This window comes from Chelonia mydas, chromosome 18 (assembly GCF_015237465.2).
Source record: "Chelonia mydas isolate rCheMyd1 chromosome 18, rCheMyd1.pri.v2, whole genome shotgun sequence".
NCBI classification, from domain to species: domain Eukaryota; kingdom Metazoa; phylum Chordata; order Testudines; family Cheloniidae; genus Chelonia; species Chelonia mydas.
This window is the reverse complement of record NC_051258.2, coordinates 5,280,858-5,292,990: the sequence shown is the minus strand read 5'-3', so window position 1 is coordinate 5,292,990 and position 12,133 is coordinate 5,280,858. Positions and strand designations below refer to the sequence as shown.

The window sequence follows — 12,133 nt, the reverse complement described above, 5'->3', positions numbered from 1 at the left end:
TTGAAACCTGCTGTTTAACCCCAAGACTGATACAGTAGGGGCTGACATTAGGATACAGACCATCTGAAAATCATTTGTAATTTATTTTCAGTGGATGGAATGAGGCAGATGTAGTAAAGGGAGCAACTTCCATACGCAGGGGCTGCCACATCAAAGGCTTGGTCTCTTGCTGACCTCAGGTCAATAGTGAAGCTCCTGAAAGGCAGGGAAATATCTGCCATGACGATAAGACAAATGCCCTTCTGTGAATTACACAACAAATTGATGCCCGTGCATCATGAGGGAATATGTACCTGCACTGAATTACTGAATATTTTGTGCACAGGAGGAAAAAAACCTGTTCCCCTAACAACCCTCCAACAGATCATTTAAGGTGATCGCCCTCTTGGGAATGTTAATATTTTTCTACAATCCTTTGCCTGTGCTGAGGATATCAGACATTGGTTGCCAGCCCCTCGTGTAATTACACTGGTGTAGAGAGGGTAAACTGCTCTAAGTCACTATTCACACTGGCGGAGTTTATCCCTGGTTGAACATGGCATAAGCTGTACTTACAGCCATTCACTTTTTCTACACTCCGTTTGCACTGATGCTGCTATATCAGATGTTGGCCACTGGGGGCCAGTAAGGAGAGAATGCCAGAGTAGACATGACCTGCGATGATACTATCTTCTTAATTGTCTTTTCTTCTATCAGAGCATGCAAACCCATTCCTAAAGAACTCAGGTTTCCTCAAGAGGAAACTGGCTCTTTCTGCTCCAGTGGACCTCCTGTCTCAATTGCTTGGGTTTGATATGAAACAGTTTAGCCCTCAGCAGCTTTTGTTCAATGCACAATTGAATCCTGCTTTGCTAAACAGTAGTAGAAAGTCTGCAGACATCCTGAACTGTGAAGTCTTTCCAAAGAGGCTTTGAAAATCCCATCTCCAAGGAACCCTGCCTTGCCTGATATGCAAAGAACTCTGATGTTTAACAATGTAATTGTAGGAGTGAGTTTCTTTTCCTTGTGTGTTAAGCAAACTAAGTTCTGCAAGGGAGTGTTGAGATTTGACACAATCAATCAGAATAGTTTCTTTGGAGCTGTCTCAGCCTAACAGGCGAATAGCTTATAATTTACAAATTGCACTACCTTGTATATTTTAATAGCCTGTTTGAGCCTAAGCGATGCCCAGCAGGAAAATGTGCAGCAGAGAAGCCCTTGGGAAACCTTCTAGAGAAGCAGTTACAGCACAAGGCCATTTTCAGAATGAAGTAGCATTCAACACTTTAGAGTTTAATATAGGGGCACACAATTGCCTCAAAAACCAGTGGAACCCACGAAGAGTGAATCAGGATATAATGAAACTCCACTACTGGGGAACTGACAGCAAGTTCCATACTGTTTCAATGCACTGTCATTCTGGTTAAAGGGACTTTCCAGACAGGCCCTCTCCAGGGTAGAGTAACAACTGTGCCGTCCGCGAACTAGTTTGGATTCAAGATGGGCCAAAAGTTGAACCTTGAATCTGAAGCTCTTCATACTCCAAGGGTCAAGTTTGGGTTCAAGGCTCTGAATCTCGTTCCACGGCAGATCCAAACCAGAAGGGACCGATTTGCCAGTTCTCGTTCAGATGTGATTCTTGCAAGAACAGTTGATTTCATTTTCACCATTTTGGGGGCAAATATCTTACAATAACAACAACCAATGTATTTTTCAAGGTGAGTTTTTCACAGCAGACTGAGAGCCGTAAAGAGGAAAGTCTCTTTTATCCAGCTACACCATGGGCAGTAACAAGGCGAGATTCCTCCACACCTCACCCCACCACCGGGGCTCCAATGTCCTGGAGAAACCCCCTCTGGGGTTGAAAAAGGAGTTGTCTCCGTGGTCTGTTTAGTTCCAAACCTTACCAACAGCAAGTAGATGGAAATGCATCAGTTCAAAGATAGGCCTACCAACAGCCCCAAGAAAGCTGAGTTAGGCAGCATGTGATCTGGTAACCCAGAAGCAAAACACTTGCTGTCCCATTTGCAATCTCCTCAGATGGCCTGTTCCCCAGTATTTCACTCTTATAATTTCTGTATTTTGGCAACATCTAATGCCAGATCTGCTGGCTCTTTGTGTCTGAACAAAATTGGAACTTCCTTGTGGGCAAGAGACACATCTTCTGTTTTGTATACAGTAAGCACACTGTCCGAGCTTAATAATAATAATACAGTGCAATAGTCTGGTTGTTCTGTCCATGTATGTCACATGCAATGCACAGAAGGCATTCTGCTGGATCAGAGGTACAGTTACTGACCTGGCAAGCACTTGCTGCTGGTCCACAGCCACTGGAAGCTCCTCAGCAGCAATGCCCACTTCTGCTCCAGGACTTTCTCTGGTCACACTCCCAACGTACTGGGCTATCTGAGGCTCTGCTGTGTCCTGAGGGCAAAAGGCAACTAAAGACAGCTGTTCTGAAAACATGCAGCGTGTGTACTAGGAGACATGATGAAGCAGGAAGCTGTCTCACTCATGGAGCAAAGAGTAAGGAATGTCATTTTGCTGCTTCCCCCTGCAGCACAAGCCACCAAAATTGTCACATTACCATTAAGGATATGGTACTGCTTGGAGTGAGGTTTTGGCATTGGGAAAGCTAAATTTTCCTTGCATTTTCAATTGGCTGTGGGATTCTTTTTCATTTAATTTCCTAGTAGTGTTGCTGTGCACTCTTAAACAGCTGCCACATTCCACCCCAGAAGCAGCTGCACTGTAGCTAGATAAATACGCTCTTTGATGAGTATCCATGAACCTCACAGACACAGGGGACAGGCAGATAGATTTGTTCAATTTGTCTGATAAGGAGCATTAGCCTGATGGGTACCTTGGTGGACACCTGTTCTGTTTCTGTGATGGCGACAACAGGGCCAGGGTCAGGGAGGGTTTCAACCCTCAGGACAGCATCTGGAAAATACAAGAAAAAATACCCAGAACTATTAGCTACAAGCTCTGCACCACTAGAGCATCACTCTATGAAAATATCACCCAAAATTTGCACCGACCACGTGTCTGTGAGCAAAACAGCTGCCAATTGCCACCCCACCCTGTTTGGGGAAAATCAGAGCGACACAGAGAGCATCCTGCATGAATACAGTAGTTTTCACAATGGATGGTAAAACTTTGGAGGTTCACATGAGAATGCTCAGTCTGTCTCTGAAGGTGGGGGTTTACGTTCAAAGAAAAATCACCATTTTGTGTTAGAAAATGTCTGAGCCAACTCTTGACAACACAGATCATAGAACTACTGTAGATTATCAGCTCTTTGGGGCACAGACCATCTTTCTGGTCTGCGTTGGTTCAGTAACTAGCTCAACTGGCTCCTAGGCAACACTGCAAAACAAATACGGATAATACTATAGCATGGCTGGCAGCAAGTCACAATTGTCTCAGGAATCCCCAAACTTTGCCAAGTCGACAGGCCATATTGGCTACTCACCAGGCATTGAAGGGGCACACCTAATTCACATATAATGGAGAAGTTTGAAGCTACCACCTTCATATCGTGCATAGAAGTGTGGCTCGTGCCAAGCCAACTGGCTTAAGGTACAGCAATGCATGATGGGACCTGTCATCTCTGCAGTTCAAACCTTTTATTCAAGCTAAGTGCTGTTGTGGGCCAAGCTAAAAAGTTCTATTGTCTGCAGTTGCTAGTCCCCGGGTCTACATCCTCCCTGCTCTATGGTTCCCCCAAAAGCTAGCACTTCTCTAGATCTTTCCCGTTCCCACCTGCTTCTTTCCTGAGGTTTTCCTCCAGAGTGGACAGCTTGAGGTTGTAGGAAGTCCGCATGGTATTGATGTCCTCCTGAAGTCGGGCGCGGGACTCTTGCTCGGCTTCATAATCTGCCTTCAGCTGGGCCAGCTTCTCCTCATACTCCTGAAAGGCACAGGGGCACTGTGGACAGCCTGGCATGGCACATACCAATGGTCTACTCCTGACAATCCCCACCCATTCTGGGCTGCTCGTCACTTCCCTAGCAATATACTAAATACAGAGCTGTATTCACAGCCATTTTCCATTCTACGTTTTAAATGAACACAGCGGCTGCTCAAAGGTGATTGGCTGACAGCCCTGGAGGCTGCAATTCTCCATTTCTCCACAGGACAGGAATAGCTGATGCAACAAGGATGCCAGCATCACCCCTGCCCTGGAGGGATCTCCTTTAAGAATGAGAGGGGAGTTCACTCCCCCTAGCACTTTCACCTCTGAGCTCTCTCTGAATTTTCTGATCCTTTCTGATGGTGGATTCTGTGAATCTTGACCCACACAGACAAGCTTGGACAAATCCAAAATTGTAATTAAATAGGAATTTTCCACACTAGATAAGTGCTGGTTCATAGGAAATCTAGAATTTAGGCTTCTGTGTATTTGAAATTGGTCATTATGATTTTCTGGGACAAATGAAGCAGCTTTGTGTCATACTAACCACATCTCAAATGCTATCAGATTGGAACAAATTTTTGTCCCTCCCAATATGGCCAAATAAGAGCCACCAACGGAACCAAAAGGTTCTATATCTCATTAACGATCACCTAAGCAACCAGCAGCACTGAAGTCATTGGGAGTTTAGTCTAAGTAAGGAGCAAGTAGGAGGCTCAGGATTTGGCCCAATAGTTGGTCAGATCAGATTCGCTGAACCCCTTGCTGACAGGAGATTCCACACTGGAACAGCAGGAAGTGCTGAAAGCTAAGGCACTTCTATAATGCAAATTGACCCATGCTGGGAACCCAGTTCCATCTCATCTCCAAAGCAAAATGGAACAAAGTTGGGAAAGAGTGCTATTGTAACAGGGTCTCCAACAACACAGGTTTTGTCTACGGTACAAGACCAAAGATTGAAGTGCATGGGCAGAGGTGTACCAAGAAGATCACACAGTACCCCCTTGCGCTACAGTTGTGCTGAGGATTACAGAAGTGGACAACCCCCAGCAGGAAACAACTTGGGGGTCACGCTCCCTGGCTTACTTCTCTGATCAGCTGCTTCTCTGCCTCGACATCTGGCTGGGGTTCAGGTAGGAGAGCTGGCTTCACTTCCAGGTGAGCAGTCTCAGCAGGTAACAGACCTGCTAAGGAAAGGAGAAATATTACTCACACATACAACAGAGGATTGTCCACAGATCATTTGGCAACTAACCAACAGAAAGAGGCTAACAGATGATAAGGAATGGGTCAGCCTAGACATTACTTTAAATTGTGCTAATATGATACAGTGCATACTGATAGAGAATGCTCTGTGCTGGGGCTGCACCTGAGAGACGGTCATTGCTGGGTGGAAGGACAGAGTTTTAAACAGCTTGGTTCCAGGTATGTAAAAGGCTGAAGATAATTCTAGTCTAGTCTAGTCTAGTGCCAATATGCACTATGTATATTAAGGTGTAATTTTCTGGCCAATGATAAAGCAGCTCTGGAGCAGTTCAAGGGCATCATACCTGACAAGTTATTTGTGTTCATCTGTTCAGCCAAAACGGCTTTCAGCTTCCTGATCTCATCCTGATACTCCCTCAGCAGGGCATCTTTGGGATCCTCATTGATACGGGGCTTGTTCTTGATGTTCTTTGCCCGGTTGGCGTAGCGCAAAGTGCTGAGGCTCTCGTCGTAGTTGTTATCAGCAGGAGACAGGCAGGCCACCATGAGGGTCTTGGTGTTTCCCCCGAGGGAGTCCTGCAGCAACCGGGTCAGCTTTGAGTCTCGATAGGGGATGTGTTTGCACCTGCCATCTACCAGGGCTGAGATGACATTGCCCAGAGCTGAGAGAGAGAGGTTAATTTTGGTGGCCTCTTTGAGACGCTCCCCTGTGGCTCCAGTTTTGGACTGCCTCTCGCTTCCAGCCAGATCTACCAGGTTGAGTTTTGCAGCCCTCAGGTGCTCCTGCCCTCTCTCATCTGCAAGAAAACAATGTGAGATTGGGTTCTTTTAAGAAGAAGCAACTTCACCAGACAAGGACCAGGCCTCTTGCCCTTAGGCATCGCATTTCAATTTGAGCCACAGACTTTGTATGTACATAGGCCCCGATTCAGCAGAGCACATATACACATTGATAACTTCAAACACAGGCCTAAGTCCCATTGAAATCATGTGCTTACCTATTTTGCTGAATCAGGGCCTTGGTTCCCAGAATACCCAGCAAAACTTCTTGAGCTGATTTAGGTTCAGACCCCATGAGCACTCTCAACTCCCATAGGCTTCAGGGGAAGATGAGGGTACTCAGCACCTTGCAGGATCGGACCCTTACCTTGTATAGGTTATTTCATACAAACTATGTCCTACATGATGTTTCATGGAGTTAAATTATAAATGCCAGGCAGAGAGAGAGAAATGAAAGGGGTGGAGATATGGGAGAACGGAAATGAGAGTCAAGAGTCCACGGGGTAGGAATTCAGCAAGGCCGGAAGAAACACATGGCAGTACAAGCAGCAGAGGATGTGAATGGCCAGAGAGGAGGATCAGTTCAATTGGACTACAGTGAAAGGCTTGGGGGATTCAGGAAGCCTGGAAGCGATATTTAGTTCAATTTCCAATCTATGGCTTCTCTCTAGGCCTGAATCAAAGCTACCTCAGTGTATGGTGATGCTCATAGGGCTGCCTGTGGTGCACAGATTACAAGTTTGTTTCCCCTCACCAGGGAAATAAACCCTATCAAGACGTCACCATGTGGGTTCCTGGCATCCCAAGAGGGGCTGCAAACACTCTCCAAAGTTCAGGTCTTACTGCCTAGAAGCTGGTGAAATGACTCAGCAGGAGGAGAGATGGGCACTGTCAATGTCTGCTCTTCCTCAATGGACAATGGGGAATAGAAGCAGAAAACAAGAAAATTCCCCAGATTGGGATTCAGCCCAGCCCCCTGAGCCTGGGTGAGGAGCCTGACCTTCCTAAAAGGATTCTGCCCCTTTGCCTCCGAAGCAACCAATTTACAGCTCTCCCCCTGAGTACCACTGCATGAGAAAGCCAAGAGGTGAGCTTGTTTACCAGGGACCAGGAAGAGACGCTCCCCTCTGTAACATTTCCTTCCTGCCCTTCACCCCACAATAATGCTAAGTGTTATGGGCTCAGGAAGGAATTCCCCCCACGTCCATGTATTCTGGGGTTTTTTTGACGGGGGTCTCCTTCCTCTAAAGCTTCAGAAATGTCCATGGCTAGAGGTGGAACAGTGAACAGGGTGGGCCAGGCTCTGAGGTGGCACCAAGCATTCTCTCTCAGGTACATGGCCGGCCAGTTTTCGTCACATGCTCAGGGTCTAACTGATCACCATATGTGGGGTTGGGAGGGAATTTCCCCCCGGCTGAGACTGCCAGTAACCTAGGCGTTCCTTTGCAGCATGTGGGTGCGGGTCATTTGCCAGCATTATCTGGGTATATCTCACTTAATCATTTCCCTGCCATTGCAGGGCTTCAGGCACTAGTGTAGCTCAGTGCCTACTAATCTCTGCCTGTGGCACAGAACAGGCCAGTCTCCCATGGCTGTAATAATTTGGTCTAATTTCAGTTGATGGGTTTAGTGTGCTGGTGCCAAGTGGTGTTGAGGGCCTGTGATATACAGTTCAGAGGAGATGATCTGGTGATCCTTTCTGGCCTTAAACTCTAGGACTATCCTCATGACTGAGAAAAACGGCAAGCAGTTCCTGGCTTTGCTGCCAGTCTGGCCAGGGGGATTTCTCTCCAATGTGAAAAGAAAAGGAGTGCTTGTGGCACCTTAGAGACGAACCAATTTATTTGAGCATAAGCTTTCGTGAGCTACAGCTCACTTCATCGGATGCATACTGTGGAAAGTGTAGAAGATCTTTTTATATACACACAAAGCATGAAACAATACTTCCTCCCACCCCACTCTCCTGCTGGTAATAGCTTATCTAAAGTGATCACTCTCCTTACAATGTGTATGATAATCAAGTTGGGCCATTTCCAGCACAAATCCAGGTTTTCTCACCCCCCCCCCCGCCCCCCCCCACACACACACAAACCCACTCTCCTGCTGGTAATAGCTTATCTAAAGTGACCACTCTCCTTACAAGGTGTATGATAATCAAGGTGGGCCATTTCCAGCACAAATCCAGGGTTTAACAAGAACGTCTGGGGGGGGGGGGTAGGGGTATTTCCCCTTGTTTTTTCCTACCCCCCCAGGCGTTCTTGTTAAACCCTGGATTTGTGCTGGAAATGGCCCACCTTGATTATCATACACCTTGTAAGGAGAGTGGTCACTTTAGATAAGCTATTACCAGCAGGAGAGTGGGTTTGTGTGTGTGTGTGGGGGCGGGGGGGGGGGGTGAGAAAACCTGGATTTGTGCTGGAAATGGCCCAACTTGATTATCATACACATTGTAAGGAGAGTGATCACTTTAGATAAGCTATTACCAGCAGGAGAGTGGGGTGGGAGGAGGTATTTTTTCATGCTTTGTGTGTATATAAAAAGATCTTCTACACTTTCCACAGTATGCATTCGATGAAGTGAGCTGTAGCTCACGAAAGCTTATGCTCAAATAAATTGGTTAGTCTCTAAGGTGCCATAAGTACTCCTTTTCTTTTTGCGAATACAGACTAATACGGCTGTTACTCTGAAACCTCTCCAATGTGAGCTGCTCCTTCCCCATCCAGGGAGTAGGCATGCTGCCCACCCCTGCTAACTAAGGACTGAAGGATAAAGGTCAGGGTGAAAACCTGGCCCCAAGGACTTCCGTGGGGCCACAATTTCACCCCAAAACTCCAAGGTGCTCTGATTCATTAGGGGTGCGTTGAACCATTTGACTCTCATTCTCTCAGCACCTTCATAAATTACCCCACTCTCGGGGGTGTACAGAGCACTCTGAGCCAGAAGGAAAGTGTTTTTAAAGGTACGCATTTGTCCCTTTTTCAAGTGGCTCACTAGGTGGAAAACAACTGACCTAGTCCCTCCCTAAGCCCCAGTCTACCAGTCAGCACCTGAGGTGCTAGATAAGTAGCAAATGCTCATTCAGTGAACTAAGGAAAATGAAATAAAAGGAGAGAGTGATTCTCCAGTGAATAAAAAGTAGGCTACAAAGTCAGACTTTGCAAACTCTACCTATGATAGATAATGTGGCCCCCATTATCACAGTATCTCAGCACCTCACGATCTTTCATGGATTCATCTTTACACCCATGAAGCTGAGCAGGGCTAGTATCCCCACTGTAGAGATGGGGAACTGTGGCCCAGAGAGACTAAGTGACCTGTCAAAGGTCACATACAGAGTCTGTGATGGAGCTGACAATTGAATCCAGGTCTCCCATGTGCCAGGTACCACTCTAAGTGTTGGATCATTCTTCATTTCAAACATCCCTTTCCCTGCTACTCCCAGCCATCACAAACCCAGGTTTACGAGTAAAACTGGCCACAAGCCTCTAGAACAGCATGAGGCTGACAATGGAGTGCATCAAGGGTTCGACGGGGTGAGCACTATTCTGATGGCCCCATCAATATCTGCAAAATCTAAACTTTTTCTAGCCATTATGGTTGTGAAGAAAACCTTCCAAATGTCAACGAAGCATAAACTGATGCACTCTGTGAAAGCTGAGTTCTCAGCGAGATAGAAACAATAACTCCAAGTTAACTGCCTATTCATCACAATGGGGTGTTGACACTGAACCCTAATGATTATGACAAAGCACTGCTAGCTATTTAATCACTGATCATTCTAGCAGAAACATCTGGCAGCTCAGGGATTGTGGATGGAGAAAATGGGTGGAGTTGAATATAGTACCACCCCTTCTTACTGTCCTTTCTGAGCCCTGCGGCAAATGGACACTCTGAAGAGTGGGGGTTTTCCAGCTTAGGTAAGTAGCAACTGGCAATTAAAATTTAAGTAGTTGTTTTGGCTCCTGCCAGTAATTGTACCCAAGGAGCTTGTTTATTTCAATCAATACAACTACTGGGTTAGTTTCCATGGTGTAATAAGTCCCCAGACGCTTGCTAAAATGCCTGCAAGCAGGTTGGAAAGTCAGGCTGCAACTGTCTAATTCTCTTCTAGTCCATCAACTAATTCTGGCAGCAGAAGCATGAGACAAGTCTAAAACTTCTTTCCTCCTACAAAATCAAGGGGGAAAACACCTGTTCCTCTGAATGCTCAGAGAGGACCAATGGGAAGGGACCTGTGTATTTCATAAATCTGCAGCCACAGAATTTGCCACTGAATCTACTATTTGCTGCATATTTGCACTCTGGAATCTAAATGTGCATTAAAAAGTCTTTGTAGACCGCATGGTTGTGAAGGGAATCTTAAAAATATGAACTGTAAGTAAGTGATGCTGTGTTTCTTCCCAAGACTGCAGACAGCTTGATCTTCCCCATTCATCTTAACGGGGTGCCCAATCTGAAACCTGAAGATGACAGTTAAAATGTCAACTTTGTTAACTATTTGACTGATGGTCATTTTAGTAGAAACATCCAGCTAATGTGCTTATTCTACAATCCCAAACTTGCTCCAACACCTCCCCAAATGCCCCAAACTCAGACTGTCCAATACTGAGCTGCCAAAACATCATGTTTCACCCCCCCGCCACCTCCTCCATCTTCTACTATGCAGCTCTGGATTGTAAATAACAAATCTTGAGGCATAAAAACTGAAAACATGAGCAAAGTGTAAAACAAATTTAATTTAATTTCAAAATAAATAGCAGAGGCCACTGTACTGTTTGGAATATGACTGTCATGTTAAAGCCAGTAAAAACATCCAATCTCAAATGTCAATGAAACTGATGCAGAATTTCCAGTCTGCTGCACTACAGCACTGCAAAATCCGGAGACACTGAAACAGAATTTAGGCCCAGCTTGTCATGGAACGCATGGGGCTTCCCCAATAAGTTAATGAAATGACAGCCATTCTCACCCTGCTCATTTGGGCTACAAAAACAGAGGTGCTACTTTTTGAAAGCCTCTAAACAAGACAAATAATTCCAATTTAGACTGAAACCCAAGCCCTACCTGGAACACAAGAGGAGTGTAGGCATTTACTTTTGATTCTTAGGCTAACATCAGGATTTGAGGGTCCCACGTTATAGAAGCTGGTGAAGCAGGACCTAGTTCAGCAAATCAAAGCACGATTAACACCCATGTTATCAGCTAATTGGGTTATTCTGAGGGTCACTCCTCATTCCCCCATTTTTAGTAAATGTTTGGTGAGTAAATTCTCTATTCATGGAAGTGAGGGACTATCAGCAGCATCTGCGATTACAGTTGGAAGACATTGTGCAAGTTTCCCATGAATGGAGAACAGATAAATGAAATAAAACCAGACTTTTAGCACTCTCAGCAGAGGCCAAGGACTGAATGGAGCATGGGAGACTGAACTCCACTCTCACTCCTAGAGGTGATCCTTCCAAGTCCAGATTCAGACACACTGGCATGGTGATATCTGGGGGCAACTTGCCCTGTTGCTAGCCATACTTTATTGAGTAAAGAAAGTCCAATGGCTAGAAGCTGAAATTGTGAAAATCCAAACTGTAAATAAAATGCACATTTTGTGGACAGTGAAAGTAATTCACCACTGGACTAGATTACCTAGAGATTCTCTTTCCCTGGGATCTTTTAACTGAGATTAGATATCTGTCTAAAATATATGCTGTAGTTCAATCAAAATTTAGTAGGTTCAATGCAGGAATCACTGGATGAAGTTCTCTGGCCTCTGTTAAGCAGCAGGTCAGACTAGTTAGAGGTGTGCAGGAATACAGCAGTGGAGTACCCATAAGGACAAACCATCTCAAAGAACTCAAGTCACAGAAAGGTAAGTAACTTCTCCTCCATGTCCAGTGAAGGCAGGACAAGAAGAATCAGATTAATCTGTCGCAAGGGAGATTAGATTAGATATTAGGAAAAAACTTTCTAACTATAAGGATAGTTAAGTACTGGAACAGGCTTCCAAAGCAGATTGTGGAATTCCCATCAAGGGAGGTTTTTAAGAACAGGTTGGACAAACACCTGTCAGGGATGGTCTACGTTTTTTTGGTCTTGCCTCAGGACAGGGAGCTGCACTTGATGACCTCTCGAGGTCCTGTCCAACCCTACATTTCTATGATTCTGATTCTATGATAATAATGGTCCCTTCCAGTCTTACAATCTATGAATTTCAAGTGCAAGTGTGGCCTTCAGGCACCAGAACTGTCAGCCCAGTAC

General features: G+C 45.5%; 1 protein-coding gene across 11 annotated transcripts in view; it reads right to left on the bottom strand.

The window, feature by feature from the left end:
* KIF17 (kinesin family member 17) overlaps positions 1–12,133 on the bottom strand; it is a 37,452-nt gene that overhangs the window by 10,796 nt on the left and 14,523 nt on the right. For 6 of the 11 annotated variants that reach the window (XM_043531719.1, XM_043531717.1, XM_043531718.1 and 3 more), the window contains exons 5-9: positions 5,446–5,898; positions 4,982–5,079; positions 3,745–3,892; positions 2,843–2,922; positions 2,279–2,403 (exon numbers count right to left, since the gene is read on the bottom strand). In XM_043531719.1, coding sequence (XP_043387654.1) covers positions 2,279–2,403; positions 2,843–2,922; positions 3,745–3,892; positions 4,982–5,079; positions 5,446–5,898 — 904 coding nt within the window. Of the gene's footprint in view, positions 1–2,278; positions 2,404–2,842; positions 2,923–3,744; positions 3,893–4,981; positions 5,083–5,445; positions 5,899–12,133 lie in introns of all 11 variants that reach the window. The other 5 variants (XM_043531716.1, XM_043531715.1, XM_043531714.1 and 2 more) reach the window with 1 other exon arrangement.